The 21,915-nt window shown below is 32.6% G+C and overlaps 3 protein-coding genes across 3 annotated transcripts; all 3 read left to right on the top strand.

Annotated features, from left to right (window-relative positions):
- Nucleotides 1-3,030: 3,030 nt before the first annotated feature.
- LOC105959904 (protein DETOXIFICATION 21) lies at nucleotides 3,031-5,838 on the top strand. Its single transcript, XM_088824175.1, has 8 exons — nucleotides 3,031-3,467; nucleotides 3,562-4,103; nucleotides 4,363-4,449; nucleotides 4,551-4,607; nucleotides 4,686-4,924; nucleotides 5,099-5,217; nucleotides 5,327-5,413; nucleotides 5,514-5,838. The coding sequence occupies exons 1-8, from the start codon at nucleotides 3,216-3,218 to the stop codon at nucleotides 5,589-5,591; spliced, it is 1,461 nt and encodes a 486-aa protein (XP_088680301.1). The 5' UTR covers nucleotides 3,031-3,215; the 3' UTR covers nucleotides 5,592-5,838.
- A 3,654-nt stretch (nucleotides 5,839-9,492) lies between these two features.
- On the top strand, nucleotides 9,493-12,268 carry LOC105959903 (protein DETOXIFICATION 25-like). The gene is made up of 8 exons (XM_088824323.1): nucleotides 9,493-9,915; nucleotides 10,183-10,724; nucleotides 10,854-10,940; nucleotides 11,037-11,093; nucleotides 11,194-11,432; nucleotides 11,519-11,637; nucleotides 11,738-11,824; nucleotides 11,958-12,268. The coding sequence occupies exons 1-8, from the start codon at nucleotides 9,658-9,660 to the stop codon at nucleotides 12,036-12,038; spliced, it is 1,470 nt and encodes a 489-aa protein (XP_088680449.1). The 5' UTR covers nucleotides 9,493-9,657; the 3' UTR covers nucleotides 12,039-12,268.
- Nucleotides 12,269-17,574: 5,306 nt separating this feature from the next.
- LOC105959937 (protein DETOXIFICATION 24) lies at nucleotides 17,575-21,871 on the top strand. Its single transcript, XM_012984100.2, has 9 exons — nucleotides 17,575-17,939; nucleotides 18,510-18,748; nucleotides 18,982-19,523; nucleotides 19,609-19,695; nucleotides 20,575-20,631; nucleotides 20,750-20,988; nucleotides 21,092-21,210; nucleotides 21,319-21,405; nucleotides 21,533-21,871. Exons 2-9 carry the CDS (start codon nucleotides 18,512-18,514, stop codon nucleotides 21,611-21,613), a joined length of 1,449 nt encoding a protein of 482 aa, XP_012839554.2. The 5' UTR covers nucleotides 17,575-17,939; nucleotides 18,510-18,511; the 3' UTR covers nucleotides 21,614-21,871.
- Nucleotides 21,872-21,915: the final 44 nt, after the last annotated feature.

Genomic DNA, 21,915 nt, shown 5'->3' with positions numbered 1-21,915 from the left:
CATAGTTGTTATATATAGTGGTTTTCATGTTACATACCTGTTATACACAGAGTGGTTTTCGATGAACATGTAGTGAATTACACTAATTTAAGAGTGGTTTACACTAATTTAATAGTGGAGTATACCAATTTAATAGTGGATTACGTTAATATTAATGTAGATTATGCTTATTTTATAGTAAATTTTCACTTTAATTTCATAGTGTTTTTCGATAAATTTAATGGTTTTCGATGTGTATGTAGTGGATTTTAAATTTTTTTAAATATAAACCATTTAAAACACTTAAGAAAGAAAAAACAATTTTTGTTTTAAATTGTAAAAAAAAAACTATTAAAAAATTAAAAAAAATGGGAAAGCATAAACTAAAATTAACGTGAGATGTGTGATAGGTCATAGAAAAGATAATAGGGGATAGTGTGAGATGGGGAGAGAATAGGAGGATTTGCATATCTACCAAAAATGGATTGATTTTTCCACAATAATATAATATATTAATTTTCAGTAATAGTAAATAAGGGCATTTTGGATAATTAGAGTTAATTGGGTTTATAACAAATATTAATTAAAAAAATGGATTTATCAAGAAGTCCAAATTGAATGAGGGGTGTTTGACAAATAGCCCCTATATTTTTAGTTAATTTTTTTTTTCGCTAGTCGTTGTACGTTTTGTGCACAAAATAAATAAGTTCAAAAATCTAAAGAAAAAAAAATCAACCTCAGATTATTATATTCTGATATTATTGCATTTTAATGTTCAATATTATAATGCATTATAATAATAAGTAAGTTTTCAAAAGCAAAATATTTCCGAATTTTAAAATTAATATGTTTTCGTAAGTCCTCAAAATAATATTACCATATTTGTAGCTCAATATATAATTTGTAATCATATTATCTAGTATATTTTATTCATAATTTAGTTGCTATATAATTTCTGCCAAGTTGTTTCCTAACAAATAAACCTTGTACCTCTAGAAGTCTTCTTTCGTACCAATGAGGAGTCGAACTGGCTGTGGCGGTTCGTCGAATGATGGTAATAAGTGCACTCGAAATTCGAAATGCTTCGGTTCATCCAGTTTTAAAAATCGAACATTGTGCGACTACAGGGAGAGGTAACTGCATAAACAAAGACGGGCATTCCAGGTGGTGCACCTAGAGTCCTAGACCACGGACGAGTGGTCAAATTTGGTAAATTACGGCCACCTCCTGAGTTATGGTCAAATTACAAAACCCCCTCATGTTTGAGTAATTACACGCACCTCTCTCAACTATGTATTATCTTACGAAAATACCCCTCTAGAGGTAGATTTAGGGATGTTAAATCGGTAAAATCGAACCGAAATTTCGGTACGCCAGCATTTCATACCGTTTACCGAACTGAATGTACGATTTGGTTCGGTAAATAATCGAATTACATAAATTTTATTTAAAAAGAGGGGATGACCGTCATTTTCCAAACAAGAGGGTTTTTTTTTCGTAATTTGACCATACTTCAGAGGTGGCCGGCCCGTATTTGCCCTTATTAATTTTATTTCTTATTGTTGCTTCAAATGTGGGAGATTCGCGCCATTTAACACGCCCTAACCAAACTCAGATTGTGTTATCATTTATCAATATTGCCCTCTACAATAGGCAATGTGTATCTCCCCTTTCTCACCCTCCATGAATTGATTAATATCCTTCATCGTATATTAATGGACACTTCATAAAATGCCACAAAAATGAGTTATTTGCATTAATTAATAAACTTCAAAATTCAATTAAAAATATAGAAAACTATATGAATATTTTATTGATCAAAATATAAGTATTTAGAAAAGGAAATAAAAACATACCAAAAATAGCACAAAGAATATTAAACAAATACAAAAATTCAACATTGTTGGGCTGATCTATTTTATGCTACACCGGGAGCATTTGCATTATACCTTAAAACAAATTATTTTAAGAAAAATAAAAGCAAATATTTGTTTTATAAAAACACTTACAAAACATATAAAATAACCTAAATAAAGGTACTTTAATTTAGTTGTTGGAGAATGGACCCATTGTTAACTGCCACGTGACTAAATAACCACATACCAACCTCCATTAAAAAAAAAAAAAAACCACATACCAACCGGTCCAACCCTCATTACTCATTAGCATCTCCTATTTTGGATTTAGGAATATATATATATATATATAATCCATCCAAATTTTATTAATTAGCCCACCGGAATTCAAATTAATGCAAAAAAAGCTCTAATAATTTTTTCTTTTGCTAATTTCTGATTTTGTAACAAAAAAATTCTAAAATAATTTTCGAGGGCCTCATAGAAATTTTAAACACACCCCGAATCAAATTCCTGGACTCACCAATAATACATAAATATTCATATGGGTCAAATTGGCAATTTCTAGTTATAATATGGAGTATATATGTATACACTTGTGCCACGATTACAACAACTACATACATATTTATCAACCACTACATTATTGACGTACTATTGTCTCCTAGTATGACATTTCAAAATTTGTTATATATTTCCAAATTAAATGAAAACCCTGGCCTTCACTTTTAGGTGGATAATTAAATGCTATTTAATTGAATTTATTTCCCTTGCTAACAAATTTATGTCAAGGGGGCCACGGCCACCCCTAATATTTCCCAAAGTACCCTTCGTTAGAATTTTTTTAATGCTCCTCGCGTGCGAATTGAAAATTCTGGTTCCGTCAGTGACTGTACGTTTGTCGGTCTGTCATTAGGGGGTGAATGAATATAGCCTAATTTTGAATTGTTAGATTGAAGAAAATAGATTACAAAAATATGATATCTAATTAATAGTCTGATAAAAGGGTGAAAATCGTAAGGATCGGATGGGAATTAAAATACAATAATTTTTGTTTTTGAATTAAAATTTAATGAAATCATAAACTAAAATGGGTCGGGTCGAAGGAATGGGTCGGATCTATTTAGTATCTATTAAATGAAGTGGGGACCACAAACATCAAAACTATTAATTCCCCTTCATCAGTAGTCAAAATCACAGTGTGTTGTCTTCTTCTTCGTCTACGTGAACCACATACTCTACCTTCCTCCTCTGCAGTTCAACAAAAGTTGCGATCTTTCTACTTAGTTGTTTTACTTCCGCTACAAACTCTGTTGTAATTCTTCATGTACGATTAATCCAATCCTTCACAGAAGAAACCAAAAAAAAAAAAAAGTAGAAATGGAAGATGACAGCAACGTAAATCTCTTACAACCCGAGAATCACGCGACGAAGGAGGAGAATTTCAAGTCGAAACTATGGGTCGAGACGAAGAAAATGTGGGCGGTCGCCGCCCCGGGAATTTTCACCCGATTTTCAACGTTCGGAATAAATGTCATCAGCCAAGCTTTCGTCGGCCAAATCGCCGCCACCGATCTCGCCGCCTACGCTCTCGTTTTCACTCTCCTCACTCGATTCGCTAATGGCTTACTGGTATTACTTCAATTTTTCCTTTTAATTTTGCTTTCAGAATTTTTTTTTTTTTTTTTTTTTTTTAAATTCAATTTGTGTTCCCAAAATTGTGTAGTTAGGGTTAGCCAGTGGTACAGAAACCCTGTACGGACAAGCCTACGGCGCAAAGCAATACCGCATGCTCGGAATATACCTTCAGAGATCATGGCTAATTCTAATTGTGATCACAACTTTACTGCTCCCAATTTACATTTTTGCCACCCCTATTCTGAAAGCATTAGGGCAGGATGCAACCATTGCAGAGGAAGCGGGTCGGATCGCGATATGGTTCATCCCGGTTATATACTCGTTTATCGTGTCGTTCAGCTGCCAAATGTTCTTGCAATCGCAGAGCAAGAACTTGATCATCTCTTATTTAGCTGCACTTTCGTTGTCGATCCATGTTTTCTTGTGTTGGCTTCTGACAGTTAAGTACGATTACGGTGTGAACGGTGTGATGATTTCCACCATTTTGGCGTACTGGATCCCGAATATCGGTCAGCTTGTGTTTGTCATGTGTGGAGGATGTAAGGACACGTGGACGGGTTTTACGACCTTGGCGCTTACGGATCTTTGGCCGGTCATCAAGCTTTCGTTGTCGTCCGGTGCGATGCTTTGGTGAGAAAGTTTTTTGTCGTACTCGTTGAGTTATTTAATGTTCGATGGTTAAGTTTTTGTAGTTCATATGCATGCTAAGTTACTTCCCTTGTATGATCCACGGAGGAAACTACGATTGAGATCAATTATGAAACAATACACTGATTGCTTCAATAAGAAATCAAGACTTTTCCTTGCATTGATTTTCGTAATTCGTACTTATCGTATTTATAGCTCCTTTACTATCGTTTTCTTTTCTCTTTGTTTCCGGTGGCGATAGTCTTGAACTTTGGTACAACGCTATTCTAGTTCTTTTGACTGGAAATTTAAAGAACGCAGAGGTTGAAATCGACGCTCTTTCGATCTGGTATTGTTAATTTCATTATCCTTTTCAGTTATTTTACACTCGAAAACGGAAATTGGAAATCGATTCTTGATTTTCTCTTCTCGTTTTTGTTAATGTTGCAGTCTAAACATTAATGGTTGGGAAATGATGATATCTATCGGGTTCTTGGCTGCAGCGAGGTATTAATTAAGACAGAATTCGTAGATATTTATTGCAAACTTTTACCAGTTTCCCCTAACAGTACTCTCTGTTTGTAGTGTTCGTGTCTCGAATGAGCTTGGAAAGGGAGACTCGAAAGCTGCAAAGTTCTCGATTTTGAATATTGTCCTAACTTCGTTCGGCATAGGATTCGTTTTATTTGTATTTTTCCTCTTTTTCCGCGAACGTCTAGCTTATATATTCACAAAAGATCCTAACGTGGCTGCTGAGGTGGCTCACTTGTCCCCTCTTCTGGCATTTTCGATGCTAATGAATAGTGTTCAACCAGTTCTTTCTGGTGAGTCCTATATATATATATATATATATATATATATATATATATATATATATATATATATATATATATATATATATATATATATATATATATATATATATATATATTGCCACCTTAAACTTTTTGTCGAAACTCGAGAAACCAATTAATGTTAAATTTATCAAATACGGAAAGGGGTTGCAATTGGGGCTGGATGGCAGAGTGTTGTGGTATATGTTAACATAGGATGCTATTACTTGATCGGAATTCCTTGTGGACTTGTGCTCGGTTATTTCCTCAAATTACAAGTCGAGGTGAGTTATATCAGTACTGCATTGTATGTATTAGTTACATATATAATCTATGAAAATTGAAAATCCCAAGCTTAATGATTTTTTTTTCTATTTTTTTTTTTGTATACAGGGCGTTTGGATTGGAATGCTGATCGGGACGTTCATACAAACGGTCATTCTATTGATAATAACCCAAAGAACAGATTGGGATAAACAGGTCTTTTAAATTTAGTCCTCGTTTTCTTTTTCAAGAATACGATTTTTTTTTTTTTTTTTAATTTGAATAATCTCTCTAAAGTACCGTTGTGTGTATGTAGGTTTTGATTGCTCGAACGAGAGTTAAGAGATGGGTTGTGGAAGAAGAACCTAATGGTAACTCTGAAGCTGCCACGTGATCGACAAATTTTCGTATTTCGAAAAGAATTGAACTGAAATTTCTATAGCATCTGTGTAGGATGATTAGCAGGTTGAATTTGTTTATTTCCTTTTTTTTTTTTTTGTTTTTTTTTTGAAGGAATAAACAAGTGAGAGAAAATTAGAAATAATTGTTTTGTATGTTCTCTGTTCAGTGGTGAGATATTGTAAAATGCTAGTGTCGGTTTTATTACCTTTGCTAATATAATATAAAATGTTTTTGATTTATGTCATACAGGACAAATTTGTTGGTTTTGATTAGGGGTGTGCACGGGTCGGGTCGGTTCGGTTTTAGCCAAAAACCGAATCGAACCGAATATATCGGTTTTTGTAAAATTAAAAACCGTGTATGTCGGTTTTTTATCTGTTCGGTTTCTTTCGGTTTCGGTTTTTTTCGGTTCGGTTTCGGTTATTTTTCGGTTCAAGTGTCAATATATATTCAAGTTGTACAAACAAAAAAATACAATTACAATTACTTTCAGAACTTACTAATGCAATGAAAATATAAAATCTTTAATTTCATAGGACTTAACGTAATGTGGATGATGTATTATGCTTAATTTTTTTTTCCTACTTTCATCTACCACATTATTAAAACCATGAACTCAAGTAAATTTTTACTTACTAAATAAATAAAATACAATGTCTCAATTTATGAACAAATGCTTAGAATGAGACAAGTAATTGAAAGATATAAAATAAATATTAGGGTAAAATAATACATATATTATATAAAATGAAGTCATTTTATAGTTTCGGTTTTTCGGTTTGGTTTTTTACCTTCCCACCATACCGAACCGAATAATTCGGTATTTCAACAATAAAAAACCGTACATACGGTTTGCTATTCGGTATGGTTTAAAACAGCTCGATTTTTCGGTTTTTCGGTTCGGTTTTTCGATTTTTCGGTTTTTTTTCTCACCCCTAGTTTTGATTGGAAGAAAACAATAAAATTCATCTTAAGCACTTTTTTTTTCCTGCTTTAAAATGTGCTAAAAATCGCACAAATCAATACAAATATGCTGAAAATTGCACAGGTCATCCTAAAATATGCGAAAATTGCACGAATCACCCATAATTGTGTTGAAAATCCACAAATCACCACCACAACAAAGGTAGTAATTATTGTATCTTATCGTATCACTATATTTACTCATATTTGAGTGCAAAAGTTTTAGAATGTCGTGCACGAATCACCTATAAAAATGAATTAACCATATTTTGATGGAAGCGGCGAAAACAAATACCGTTTATTTCTTACTTCAATACCACCAACACAAAAAATAGGGCGAATGACAAAAAGGTCCATCACAAGGGACTTAAATGCACATTGGTCCACAAAAAAAAAACATTCTTTCAAATAAACCCATTCTCATGTCTTTAGTCTAAAATACCCTCAATAATATAAGTTTTATCAATTTCATCCATTATACTCTAACTTTTTTAATATTACACATTGACCCCCAATTTAAACAAATATATCACATTAACCCCCAAAATAATAATTTTTTGATTTTTTTTTTCAGAAAATAATTTTTTTTTTCCTGCTAGATTCCGGCGTTGACTCTTTTTTTTTTCTAAGTTTTTTTTTCTGGTCCGGTCGGTCAAACGCCGTTGACCGCCGTCTCCGGCGTTGAATTTTATTTTTTTTTCTTAGAAAAAAATATTTTAATTAATATTATTACTGTCTTGACTGCTAAATTACTGTCTCAAACAGTAATATTACTGTTTGGGACAGTAATATTACTAATATTATACTTCCGAACAGTAATATTACTGTCCCAAACAGTATTATTACTGTTTGAGACAGTAATTTAGCAGCCAATACAGTAATATTAATTAAAATAATTTTTTTGTAAGAAAAAACAAAATTTCAAAAAAAAAAAGTTAATCAACAGTTAAATTACTGTCTCCGACAGTTAAATAACTGCCAGAGACGGTAATTTAGCAGGCTAGACAGTAATATTAATTAAAATATTTTTTTTAAGAAAAAACAAAATTATATAGAAAAAGAAAAAAAGGTCAACGCCGAGACCCGACAGTCTACGATGGTTGACCTACGGGGAAAAAAAATTCAGAAAAAAAAAAAAAAGTCAACGGCGGTCTCTGATGGCTGACCGGCGGTCTCCAGTGGTGGTGGGTCAAAATTGAGGTCAAAATTTAAATTAAAGTTAAAATTGGTCAATTGGTGAAATTGGGCTAAATTGAGGTATAAATCATGAAATTGGAGTTGAATTGAGTTTCAATGAATTGATGGTAATTTTGGTATATATATAAAGGCTGCGGCTATATGCAAGACTAATTCCACTTGTGCAAGACCAAATTAAAATTTTCAACGTATAAATACTATAATACCCTTATTTATTAAAAAAAATAAAAATTTCCAAATATGCAAGACCAAAAATTCAAAAAGACAAAAATTCTATCACAAGACCACAAAACCACAAGACCAACTATCATCTTCTCCATCTTTCAAAACTCACAAGACCTTTCTCCTTCCTCCTCCATTAACCCACAAAACCTAGAAATTCAAAATCATCAAAACTCAACAAATCTTACAAAGATGACAAATATGGAGTCAGGAAACATCAAAATAGAAGATTCTACGATGGAAGAACCCAAGAATGTATGCATTTATGGGTTTTTTTAGCTGGAATATCGATTTTCCAAAAAAAATCCCGCGCAAACGAATTCGACATGTACAGGTCGAATTTTACAGGTAAAAATCGACATTTAGATGTCGAATTTGAGGTATAAAATTCGACATTTAGATGTCGATTTTTATGTATAAAATTCGACATTTGAATTTGTGCTACAAATTCGACATGTCAATGTCGATTTTTACCTATGAAATTCGACGCTTAAGTGTCGATTTGTAGCATAGTTTTTCGACACCTTGGTGTCGATTTTTGTTTTTTTCTCATTATTTGTATTTGGTCTTACATAAGAAAAAAAAGCCAATTTAATTTATGGGCATACTTGTCATTCCATCTTAATAAAATAGAATCTTTTGGAATCTTTCTTTAATTTGGTCTTGCACAAGTGGAATGAGTATTGCAAATAGCCGCAGCCATATATAAATGGATTTTCCTTATTTGCAAATAAGTTTGAATGAACTGGATTTATTTGAAAGACAAAAAAGTTGGATGTCTTGTCATTAGCCTTTTTGAGATTAACCCTAAAATATAAATAAATAAATAAATAATGTAATTATTACTTTTAATGAAAATTAATATTACACATAAAATTTATGTGGTATTGATTTGATTAAAGACATTAATATCATTATCTATTATTCTTTTATTTTTTATGTGCATCAATAATGTTTATTTCTTAGGAGAAAATAAACATTATTTATTTTAGCCGTTACGTATTTTGATAGGTCAGATAAGCTTGTCACGACTCACGATTAGCTAGATTTGATTTCCAAATAGTTGACGTTTTTGACTTTTTTTGTTCATGTTGTGATTTTTGTAAGATGTATTTTTTTGGATCAATTTATTTTTGTAAATATAATGGCATTTAATAAATAAATGTTAGTTGTGCGTTGCTGCATAAATATTACTCCAGTAGTATTATTTTTAGGAGTTTAATGCATGAGTATTATTTTTATTACATTTTAACTTCGTCATTTATCTTAGAGAGAGAGAGAGAGAGAGAAAATAGACACGAGACGCACGAGTTTACAGTATCAATCAATTTCCTTGTTAGTTACATTTAATAATTTTATTAAATCATTTTTTATTTTCATTTTTTTTTAGCATTTAATTAGATCCGAGTTGCTGGTCAATGACGGATCAAATTGATCGATCCAATCAGATTTTTATTTATTTAAAAATTATTGAATATTAAACAAATATTGATTTATGAACTCAAAGTCACATGAATTATTAGTTTATACAAATGAAGAATTCAAAATCATTAATCCCAACAGCTTGAATTTGACTTTGTAGTTGTGCAGAAGCTTGAAGAACTGCAAGAAAACCCTTCAGTTATATTATCTCCTGGTTAATTAGTTCACTAATTGCCACGTGTCACGCAGGATTAATGGATAATGACATTCAAGAGGGGCTGCTTCTGCTAAGTTCAGGACCAGAAAATGGTGATGGTAGTGATTTGAAGAAACGAGTTTGCGACGAATCGAAGAAGATTTGGAGGGTTGCGTTGCCGAGTGTAATATCGAGGGTTTCTTTGTTTGGGACCATAGTCGTGACGCAGTCGTTTATCGGGCACATAAGTTCCGTAGATCTTGCCGGCTTCGCACTTGTCCAAACCTTATTAGTCCGACTCGTCAATGGCATTCTGGTAAACAGAATTGGATTTTCAATAGATTATTTAATCTTATCTCATATATAGTTTTTCTTTTTTTTACCTGTCACTTCATAATTTCAATACTGCATTATTAATTAGTAAATAAGGATTATCTGGTCAACCATACCCTATTTTCCTGAAAATCAAGACACGTTTACCGAGACTGTTAATACTTGTGCAGAGGTGAATAACGACACTTATTTAGGAAAACAGAGGGAGTAATTATTATTATTATTATGTTAATGATTAATGTTATTGCAGATAGGAATGTCGAGCGCAACCGAAACTCTTTGCGGGCAAGCGTTTGGGGCGAAACAGTACCATATGATGGGCATTTTCTTGCAGAGATCTTGGTTGGTCGATTTCGTCACGCTAACAATCTTGCTACCGCTTTTCATCTTCGGAACTTCCATTTTTAAGCTACTCGGTCAAGAAACGGCTATTGCGGAATCCGCAGGGTACATGTCTCTACGGTTCATACCGTACTGCTATGCTACGGTTTTTTCGTTGACGATCCAAATGTATTTGCAAGCGCAACAAAAGAACTTGATAATTGCTTACTTGGCGATTCTGCAAATCGTGGTCCACATTCCTCTGTCTTGGGTGTTCGTGTACGTTCTGGAGTGGGGAGTTGACGGTGCAATGGCGGCACTATGCATATCACCGTGGATTGTCGTATCCGGGGAGTTTATTTACATATTCGGGGGCTGGTGCCCCCTCTCATGGAAAGGCTTCACTATGGCTGCGTTTAAGGACGTTTTTCCCGTGGTGAAACTCTCGGTTGCTTCTGGTCTTATGCTTTGGTAATTTAACCTTAATATTAAAGTATTGCATTCTTTAATATCTAAATTACATTTGATTTAGGATTAGACGAGAGTCGTAAAAAATTGACTGTTTTGTGTATGTATATATTTTTCGTTTGTTGTGTATAGCTTGGAGTTGTGGTACTATGCCATTCTTGTCTTGGTTGCCGGATACATGAAAAACGCAGAGGTTGCCATATCCGCCTTCTCTATTTGGTAAGCCTTCGTTACTAAATTACGAGTCTTATTTTATTCGATTTAATTTAATAAAAAAAAAAATGTCCGCTAAAACGTTAAAAAAAAAATTTGCAGCCTCAACGTCAATGTTTGGGAGTTCATGATATGCTTGGGAATGATGGGTGCGACAATGTAAGTAGCTACGCGTATACGATTCATTTCATTTTACTAATATATATATAGCTACTCGATCTTCACTCATTTATTTTAATGTTGATGTAAATATATTTAGCGTTCGTGTGGCGAATGAGCTAGGAAGAGGAGATGCTAAAGCTATAAAATTTTCGATTAAAGTCGTACTATCCAGTTCGACTATAATAGGGCTCGTATGTTGGACTCTTTGCTTAGTCTTTGGCCACAAAATCGGATACTTATTTACCCATTCGGAGGAAGTTGCAAAGAGCGTGGCCGATCTGTCGATTCTACTCGCTTTCTCGATGTTATTCAATAGCATTTATCCCGTTTTCTCAGGTGTTACAATATAAAATATTATGGTTAAAACGAACTTAATAAACATTCACTTATTTTTGCATTTGTTTTTTAAATGAATACATCAGGTGTAGCGATTGGAGCAGGTATGCAAGGTACGGTAGCGGTTATCAACATCGTTTGCTTCTACTTGATTGGAATACCCGTCGGAATTTTGCTCGGATATGTCGCTAATCTTCAAGTTAAGGTACAAATAATAAAATTTAAAAATTAAAAATTAAAAGAAAAATATTTTCTAATTATTGCTTATGATGATTAATAAAAGTGAAAATTTGAAATTTGGACAGGGCCTATGGGCTGGAATGCTGTCTGGGGTTGTGGCTGAGACACTTGCATTAAGCTTTATGATGTGGAGGACAAATTGGGATGAAGAGGTATTAATTATTAATTATTAATTATTAATTCCCTTGAAAATAATGCTTAAATATTAATTATAATTTTAAGAGAATGTTAATTAAAATGTTACCGATATCTTAATCCAAATCATTTCAATAAATATTTATACAGGTACTAAAAGCTTCGACTCGTCTTCGAAAGTGGTACCTTAAATCTCCAGACGAGGCTAATCAAAAATCGGATGAAGCTTAATTATTTTTGTCTTGCAGAATTTTAGTATGCAAATTTCAGTGAAGTTTGATATTCTGGATCAACGCGGATTAAAGCCTATTTATATTTTTTGCTTAAAATAATATTTCTTAATAAAAAGACTAAATTTGAAAATTTATTATTTTTTATCTTTTACATAATTTGTTAAATAATAACTTTGGTTTCTCAAATTTGAGAAATCAAAATTACAATTGGGCAAGTTTTGCATTTACCCATTTTGTTTTGGGCTGAAATTATGTAAAAAATGTAAAAAATAGGTTTGCACATCACTCTAGGAGTTGCTCTTAGAGCATCTCCAAGAGTCCAATGCAAACTCATATTTTACACAATATGAATAATCAAAAGCAAAAAAATGAGCTCCAAGAGGAAAATGCATTAGTAATAGATTGGCCAAATTGTAACTTTGGCTTCTCAAATTTGAGAAACCAAAACTACAATTTAGCAAATGTAGGAAATATTAAAATAATATTATATTGCACTTTATAATATATTTAGCACTAAAAAATATTTTATATTGTCTTACATGTTTTTTTGCAAATAATTGTACTAAAGATGAAATTTAATTACTATTTTACTTAGTATAAATAATAACTAAAATTAAAAAAAAATTATCATTTTAATTACAATAAAAAATATTTCACAAAGAATTATAAAATTTTAATGTTTATTAATATATATCAATTAAGTTATTGAAAGTTATTTTATCAAATTTAAAATTAATTTTTTATACTTATGAATTAGTATTATAAATTATTAGTATATTAACCAAAATAAAAGTCAAATAAATTTGTAAAACAAAAATCATTAAAGATTCAACATATAAATATATTTTTTAGAATAATACACATTATTATTAATATTTATAATAATTGAATATCATGTAGAAACTAATTAATAAAAAATAATTAAATAAAATAATTGTGTAAAATATAAACAATGTTGTTGGAGTGCAGTGTTAAAAGTGAAGTGCTAAAACACTGTTCGTTGGTTATATTATAGATATAAACAACCATTTTTAGACAAACTGTTGGAGATGGCCTTAGTTGGAATGAAAAAAATAAGACAATCATGCCATTCTTTCATTTGCAAATATTAATTGGAAAAAAGTAATTATTAGACACTATAAGGACGTTAAGTGCAAATATTTACTCCTATTTTTATGTATATAGTTTCTTATATGAGTTATTTTTATGTAGCATAAGATTTTATTTTTGGGGAAATTGGCTAGACACCCTTTATTTGGAACTTATATAGATGGTAATCCAATTCATTAGATGATTATAGGTGTAGATCCTTAGACCAATAAAATTAATATAAATTAATTTCAATTATTAAAATATAGACATAAATACCCTTAGTTAATATTTTTATGAAAATAATTATTTATATAAAGAAAAATGAACAAATCTCACATATCTCTCTTCTCTCTCCTCCCTCTCACGATCTTTCTATCTTATCTTTCCTCTCTCTCCTTCTCATCTTCCATTCTCTCTCCTCTTTCTTTCCCCCCTCTCTCTCTCACATCACCTCTCTCTCTCTCCTCCTCCCTCTCTCTCTTTCAAATCCCCACGCATCTTCTCCTCTTTCTTTCTCTTAATGTTCATTTTACACAAATTTATTTATGTTTATTCTTTTATTTTTTATTTTTTGGGTTATATTTTTTATTTTTTCTTTGTTGATTATGTGTTATTGTTATATTATTTTAGTAAATAATAACCCCAACCTAAATAATGCAGACATTAAAACAACAAACATAAATTTCTTATTTGCATCAGTTTGAGAAAAATAATATTGCATAATACAATAGCAAAACTAGCATTTTCATTTGCAATTTGCACGTGGAATTTACAAAGTGAATGTAAAACATCAAATCAGTTTATCAACAAACATAAACCGAAACTGCTGGTTCATCAAATCAGTTAATCAACAAACATAAACCGAAACTGCTGGTTCATCAAATCAGTTCATCAAATCAATTTATCAACAAACGCGGTCCTTTGAACACATTCAACGTGGCGTTCATTGAAATTATATTTTTTGAAGAAGCGGACAACATAAACGAGTGTTGCACGATATTTCGGATTTGGAACTGCTGGTTCTATTTCCTGCTCAACTGGTGCCTTCAAGCTAGGTGTTGTTGATTTTGTCTTCACTTTTTTTGACGATGTTGAACCGGCATTTAAAGGCGTGTTCCGTTTCTTTCCCGCGATTGGTTAATGTAAAAAAATGATTATACGATATTTGAACAACAAATGTACGCTTTGAATTCCAAGATGCAAACTCATAACAAAAAACAACAACAATACTAAGTACGGAATCATAACAACAAAACTACTAAGTGCAAACTCATAATAAACAAACGTTGATTGAAACTACCACTAACGAAACTCCTCAAATATGCTATGTGCAACTGTAAAATGCAGCCCATAGTTGGTTATTGTAATTTCAGTTTACATTTTTTTTTGTTTTTTTTTTTTATTTTATACAAACAAAAGCCTGTCTTATGTTCAAAATATGCCTTATGCAATATTAACCCAACTACGTGCAAATCAAAAAAAATCAGTAAATGAGTTTTTTGCAAATGAAAAACGGTAAAATGTAGAAATCCAAAACGAACATATTGAAATTCAACTTGCAAACTCATAACAGAGAAATGCAAATAGCAAAGACAGAACACATAATTAAGTTCTTCAAATGTATTGTTTTAGAATAAACATAACCAAAGTCGTAACATAAACAAGCCCCTCAATTTACCTGATTTCGGGGATTGGAAATCATCATCCTCCTTTGCTGTTAAGGGGGAAAAAAAACGGGTTCTCAAATTATTATTGAAATATTTGAAATAAATAGCAAACAAATAAAATACAAAAGCAAAAAAAGGAAGAAAATACAAAATTTGAGATGAAAGAAAAAAAAATCAAAATCGAAAACCCAACATGCAAATAAAATTTTACACAAATGATCATTGATTACCAAGATTTAATCGTGTTTTGGCCATCGTATGAACTCCAAACAACAAACCCTAAACACCAGCCGTTGATCCCGAGCAACAAACAATTTGTAAACTGCAAACAGAACAAAGTCAAATTGGGCAACAACAAATCGAACGAAGGCAAACAGAATAAAGGCAAAATGCTCAGACCTGATAATTTGTAAATAACAAACGAAACAAATGCAAATTGTGAACAACAAATTTGTAAATAGCAAACGAAACAAATGCAAATATTGAACAACAGATCGAACGAAGACAAAATGCAAACGACCTGGTAAAACTGCAAACAATCAAACACCCAAAACTTATGGAAGGATTCAAAATTCGTGGTGAGATTTTCGCTTTGAAGAAACAGCGAAGAAATCGATTTCCATATTTTTGCAATTGTAATTTTCGGAACAACAAATCCTGTAAACAGCAAACGAAACAAATGCAAATAGTGGACAGCAAATTTATAAACATCAAACAAAACAAACGCAAATATTGAACAGCAAATCGAACGAAGACAAAATGCAAACGACCAAACACCCAAAACCTATGGAAGGATTCAAAATTCGTGGTGAGATTTTCGCTTTGAAGAAACGGGGAAGAAATCGATTTCCATATTTTTGCAATTAGAATTTTCGGAAATTATATTTTTGCAGAATAATAGGGAGAAAAATAGGGGATTTGATTTTGAGGATATATTTGACCGTATATTAATAGGGATATTGATAGGGGTACTTTTGACAAATTATAAATACAAAAATTTGCTGGAAATTAGAGTTTATTATATGGATTTTAACACATATAATCTCTTATAGGAGGACCTATAGCAAATTGCCCCTTTATTTTTAAGAGTTCATAATTTGTTTATTATCAGTTGTATTATTATCTTTAGAATATATCATATCATATTATCATTTTAAGAAATAAATGTGAACTAGGGAGAAAATATTTCTCATACCGAGCAATAAATTATTTTTGGGTGAATTGCAGCCAACCCAACCCCTGAGATAAGGTCAAATTACAAAAGATCTCTTATGTTTGAGTAATTACAAACACCTCCTTTAACCATGAATCTTCTTATACGTCCACCCTTTCTGAATTGCCGTGTCAAATAGTGGAATCTTTTAGATTATGTGAAATATACTCCCGTTTTATCCCATTCGAACTCCATATTTTAAAACAAAATGATCATAACATGTGTATGTTGGCTTGTAAATGTCATAATGTGGTGCAACATAAACCGTATTTTTGCACAAAACGAATACAAATTAGAGAATATTTATGGGTATCTAGAAGATTCTGTTAAATATGACTTGGTAGACGTGCAAGAAAATTCATAGGCTATGTAGAACGGAAACTTCAACTTGTTACCACCGTCTCCGCATTTCGGAAACGTTTCGTGTCGAAAACTCAAAGACACCTACCTATCAGACACCCTATGGGCCATTTTGTAAGTTCTAAAAAGTTAGAAACATGTTTGAATAGCAATTTTTTTTTAATAATTTTGTTATTTCCCTAATTACTTGCCATTATATAATGATCAACTGCAAATTGATAGTTGACAGTATAATTTATTTTGAATACGTTCGTATAAAAATATATAACAAAATAAAAACTTATATATGTTTATCACGAAAACCATTTTCTATAACAACTATGTCACACATAAAAACCACTATGTGTAACAGCTACATAAACATGAAAACCACTCCGTATAATTACAAATTTCCACGACCAACAATCATTAAACTAAAAAAAAAAAAAAATCTGAATAAAAACACAAACATGTATTATATCTCTGCAATTATATTGAATTTTTTGAAGCTCCCAACAAAGAAAAGTGAGAGAAAAAACACGTAGATAGAGAAAATGAGTGGTCATTGTCACTAGGTAAACAAATAGTAACACTCCTAAAAAAGATTAAAGGGTTCTTTCTTTGTTTGCTTGTTTTTGTGATTCCCATGGTGGGTTGGTGTTATTGAATCTTGACTCTTGAGTTTGCCGTGGTTTTTAAAATGGGTAACTAACTCCCTAATTATTAGGATCCCTTAATGAAAAAAATATTATTATAATTATATGTTTTAATATCAAATTAAATATACTTTTTTTTTAATTAGGGGTATAATGGTGATAATTAAATATTTTTAATTAGACAAAATTGTTTTGTATTTATCGTAAAAATGTAAAATAAAATTGGACTAATTGTAATGATACTTGTGTGATGAGGGAGTTTTGTCAAATTATCCCATATATAATTATACTCATCTACTTTTAATATTTACACATTTCCCTCAAGTTCTCGTATCCTTATTTTTAAAGCATGCCGTTTCCCCATTTCCCTGTATCGCCGTTACCGTTTCCCTACTACATAGTTTATAGTTGAAGGGTGGTTGTTATTATCCGAACACGAGGGGTTTTTTCGTAATTTGAACTTATCTGGACGGTGGCCCTAAATTACACTTATTTCTAATTGCATCAAATTAAAAAGTGGAATAAAAATATATACATCTACATATATTTCTTAGGTACGTACCTACCAGCAAAACTCACCGGGTGGGTGGCCGTGGCATGGCAGTGCAAAAAAAGTTTGATTGAATAAATGGTCCGTGTGTGTTGATACGTGGTGAATTCTCAGCCGTTCATTCTACCAAACTCTTTGCATGAAGCATTTACTATTTCACTTGTTTCTGTTTATTTACATTTCATCGGGAAGCGAGTTTGTGGATTTTGTAGTTGTATTATACCCCCATTAATTTTATTTTAAAAATCAAACAGAATATTCTCTCAAGAAATTGAAACCCTCCTCTAATGGCCACCTTTTAAGTTCTTCTTCCTCTTTCCATTACCACAGTCCTGTAATAATATTTCATTTGCAGACACAATCTTGTAATAAACAACTCAACGTTAGTTCCTCTCTCTCTCTCTCTCTCTCTCTCTCTCTCTCTCTCTCTCTCTCTCTCTCTCTCTCTCTCTCTCGCTTAATCAATCTATATATATGTATGTATATTTGCTTGTGGTTGTTTTTCCCTTTTCATTTCTTGATTTAGCTTCTCTGTTTCAAGAAATTCTTGAGGCGAAATTCTGCAGCTTCTTGATTTAGCTCACTGTATGTATATATTCTGTGTTAGTGTGTGTTTTGCTGCTTTTACATAATGGGTTTTTTTCTTCTTTTTTTGTATGTAATCTACTTTAATCGATGTTATAATTGGAATAATGATTGGCTCCTTGAAATAAAAATGAAATCTTTAATTTTGGGGGTACAAGAGCATACATTACAGCAGAACTTCTATAAATTAATACTCGATAAATTAATAACTTCGATTAAATAATAGTTTCTCCTAGTGCCGACTCGGTGAAAACGTATTAAATTATTAACTTGATAATTTAATAATTCGCTAAATTAATAGAATTTCCCATCCAACTGTATTTAGTTTAATTTTGTGCAATTAAATTAATATCTAATTTGCACACAGCCATGGATAACAATCTCCAAGAGAGGCTGCTGCCGGAAAACAAGGGGGCTTTGACGAAAAGGGTTTACGATGAATCGAAGAAAGTTTGGAGGGTTGCTTTGCCCGGCTTAATATCGAGAGTTTCTTCTTTCGGGACTATAGTAGTGACACAGTCTTTTATCGGGCACGTAAGTTCCATCGATCTTGCCGGTTACGCCCTTGTTCAAACCCTCCTCGTCCGGTTCGTCAATGGCGCTCTGGTAATTTCTTCGTTCTTTCTTCATCACAATGTATATATATATAAATATCAAGAAAATCAAATTCTTGATTAATGCTAATAATGCACAATAGCTACTTCGATTTACATTGTACTTCGTTTTGCATTAAACGATAAGGTTTCATTTGGATTGAAGGATTTGAAACGATTAACCGAAGTGAATTCGTTTGCTATATTTTACTTATTAATTATCTATCTTTAATCGTTGTTATGCAGATAGGAATGTCGAGTGCGACCGAAACCCTATGCGGGCAAGCGTTCGGGGCGAAACAATACCACATGATGGGAATATTCCTGCAAAGATCGTGGTTGGTCGATCTCGTCACGCTAACAATCTTACTCCCGCTTTATCTATTCGGCACCGCAATCTTCAAACTACTCGGCCAAGATTACGCGATCGCGGAATCCGCAGGAACTATTGCTCTATGGTTCATACCGTTCTCGTACGCCCTCGTTTTTAGCTTGACGATCCAAATGTATCTGCAAGCACAGCAAAAGAACTTGATCGTCGCTTACTTGTCGGTCCTGCAAATCGGGGTTCACGTTCCTCTGTCTTGGGTTTTCGTCTCTGTTTTCGGGTGGGGCGTTAGCGGCGCTATGGCGGCGCTAAGTATTTCTTCGTGGGTTGTGGTTTTGGGGGAGTTTCTTTATATATTTGGAGGGTGGTGCCCCGATTCTTGGACAGGCTTCACTACGGCTGCGCTTAAGGATATTTTTCCGGTTGTCAAACTCTCGATTGCTTCCGGTCTTATGATTTGGTAATAATTTTATGAACATTGGTTTTTATTCGTCTCAAAAAAAAAAAAAATTCTTTTTGCTAAGTGTTTGTTCGATTGTGTATAGCTTGGAGATGTGGTACTATGCCATTCTTGTCTTGGTTGCTGGATACATGAAAAACGCAGAGGTTGCGATTTCCGCCTTCTCTATTTGGTAAGTCTTTGTTAAACCAAACAGATTTATTGCATTTAGCACCCTCATGTTTACTCTAATAGTCAAGAACCCCCCCCCCCCCCCCCCCCCCCCCCCCCCCCCCCCGGTTATGAATATTAGTAACCCCCCCTATGATTCAAATTTACTATCAAACTACCCCTAGAAACACATCATTTAGGGGGTTGTGTGCTAAAAAAATCTAGTTTTTATGACACGAGGAGTTCTTTAGCGATTCGGTAGAACATAGGGGTACCAAATGCAATTAACTCTAAAGAATTGTCCCATTTTTCGATTCGATTTTAAAAATATGCATGCCCTCTATTTGGTAATACTTCATTAAACAGCAGAGATTTGTTGCATGTAGCACACCTCTAATTGTCAAAAAAACGGGAATAATACAATTTTTATCCCTCAAGTTTGCACCAATTTCACATTTAACCCCCATGTTCACAAAAAATTATTTGGTCCCTCATATTTAAAAAATTCTACACTTTTAGTCCTCTACATCTATTTTCCGTAAGTACTAACGGAATCAAGTTTGTGCCCATCATGGCCTTAACTAATGGACTAACAAAAAATTGACGGAAAGGACCAACAGTGTTAAATTATTGAAACATGAGGGACCAAATGTGTTTTTTATGAACATGAGGGACCAAATGTGAAACAAGTGCAAACTTGAAGGATGAAAAATGTAATTTTCCCTAAAACTCTCCGTATCGTAAATATTAGCAGAATCCCCCTTATCATTCAAAATTATCATAATTATACGAGGAGTATTTTGGCGGTAACAAGGCTACTAAATGTAATAAACTCTAAACAAAAGTCTCGTTGTTTTTATGCCGTTTTAAAATGTAAGCTAAGAAGTGAAAAAAATTGCAGCCTGAACATCAATGCTTGGGAGTTCATGATATGCTTGGGAGTTCTCGGTGCCGCAATGTAAGCACTAACGTGTAATTAATTTGCAAAATATTATTTTATTTTATTTTATTTTCTTCCAATTTTTTTTTTTTAGCACTTATTTAATGTTGATATATATTTATATGTATGTATATAGCGTTCGTGTGGCTAACGAGCTAGGAAGAGGAGATGCTAAAGCTGTGAAATTCTCCATTAAAGTGATCTTGTCAACTTCGACGTTAATAGGGCTCGTATTTTGGATACTTTGCTTAGTATTTGGAAGCAAACTCGGGTATTTGTTCACCGACGACGAAGAAGTTGCAAAGAGTGTGGCCGATTTGTCTATTCTACTTGCTTTCTCGGTTTTGTTCAATAGCATTTATCCAGTGTTCTCAGGTGCACTCTCCTTATCATACGGCCTATTAAGTTAACGGCCGAGATTTAATCTGCACATCTTCTGATTCAACTTTTTTAATTTAATTAAATAAAAATAAAACAGGTGTAGCAGTTGGAGCAGGAATGCAAGCTACGGTAGCGGTTATAAACATAGTTTGCTTCTATATTATTGGGTTGCCGGTTGGACTTCTGCTTGGATACGTCGGTCATCTTCAAGTTAAGGTACCAAAAAAATTTTAATTGAATTTTCGAGTTTCCTAAATTTTGGTGATTAGAAATGATTAAAAAATATCGAAAAAATTATTACAAACACGAATTTGATTCGGACAGGGCTTATGGATTGGAATGATATGTGGGGTTGTGGCCGAGACATTTGCACTGAGTTTCATGATGTGGAGGACAAATTGGGATGAAGAGGTATTAATTATTCTTCGTTCATCTCCGATTTTTTTTTTTTTTTTTTAAATCGGGATTTTTAAAATGCTTTCGAATAAATTGCATTGATAGAAAAATGGTAGCTAAATCGCCGCGATTGTATTTATAGGTGCTAAAAGCTTCGACTCGCCTGCGGAAGTGGTACCTTAAATCTCCGGAGGAGGCTAATCGAAAGTCTGATGAAGCTTGAGTTTTGAATTTCTTGGATGATACTAAATTCGAAATTTTTGTAGTATGAAAATTTCATTGAATTTTGATTTTTTTTATGTGATAATTTTCGGAGTCTATTTTCTGAAGGGTATTTTTGTAACTTGAAAGCTGCCTCACTATTCAATTGTAGTGGGAGCTTCAAGATTAAGAATTATGTCTTTAATTAATTTTCTATTGGTTTTGATTTAGTTAGCAATTTATGTTAATGTTTCATAATATAATATGCTTTCATATTTGAGGTCTTTGATATTGTTTAAGGTGAATAGCATTTAACCCTTTTGT

Source organism: Erythranthe guttata, chromosome 10, assembly GCF_056151865.1.
Source record: "Erythranthe guttata isolate IM_541 chromosome 10, IM_541, whole genome shotgun sequence".
Taxonomy (NCBI): domain Eukaryota; kingdom Viridiplantae; phylum Streptophyta; class Magnoliopsida; order Lamiales; family Phrymaceae; genus Erythranthe; species Erythranthe guttata.
Note: the sequence above shows the minus strand (reverse complement) of the source record. Positions and strands in the feature narration are given on the sequence as shown.

What these genes read in the sequence shown, in the direction of transcription:
- LOC105959903 (XM_088824323.1), top strand. Translation starts at nt 9,658, where the DNA reads ATGGATAATGACATTCAAGAGGGGCTGCTTCTGCTAAGTTCAGGACCA. An exon ending in GGAATGATGGGTGCGACAAT is followed by an intron (nt 11,094 to 11,193) that starts GTAAGTAGCTAC and finishes AAATATATTTAG; the next exon opens with CGTTCGTGTGGCGAATGAGC. An exon ending in GGACAAATTGGGATGAAGAG is followed by an intron (nt 11,825 to 11,957) that starts GTATTAATTATT and finishes ATATTTATACAG; the next exon opens with GTACTAAAAGCTTCGACTCG.
- LOC105959904 (XM_088824175.1), top strand. Translation starts at nt 3,216, where the DNA reads ATGGAAGATGACAGCAACGTAAATCTCTTACAACCCGAGAATCACGCG. An exon ending in TCCTCAAATTACAAGTCGAG is followed by an intron (nt 5,218 to 5,326) that starts GTGAGTTATATC and finishes TTTTGTATACAG; the next exon opens with GGCGTTTGGATTGGAATGCT. An exon ending in GAACAGATTGGGATAAACAG is followed by an intron (nt 5,414 to 5,513) that starts GTCTTTTAAATT and finishes GTGTGTATGTAG; the next exon opens with GTTTTGATTGCTCGAACGAG.
- LOC105959937 (XM_012984100.2), top strand. Translation starts at nt 18,512, where the DNA reads ATGGATAACAATCTCCAAGAGAGGCTGCTGCCGGAAAACAAGGGGGCT. An exon ending in GGTTCGTCAATGGCGCTCTG is followed by an intron (nt 18,749 to 18,981) that starts GTAATTTCTTCG and finishes GTTGTTATGCAG; the next exon opens with ATAGGAATGTCGAGTGCGAC. An exon ending in ATTTCCGCCTTCTCTATTTG is followed by an intron (nt 19,696 to 20,574) that starts GTAAGTCTTTGT and finishes AAAAAATTGCAG; the next exon opens with CCTGAACATCAATGCTTGGG.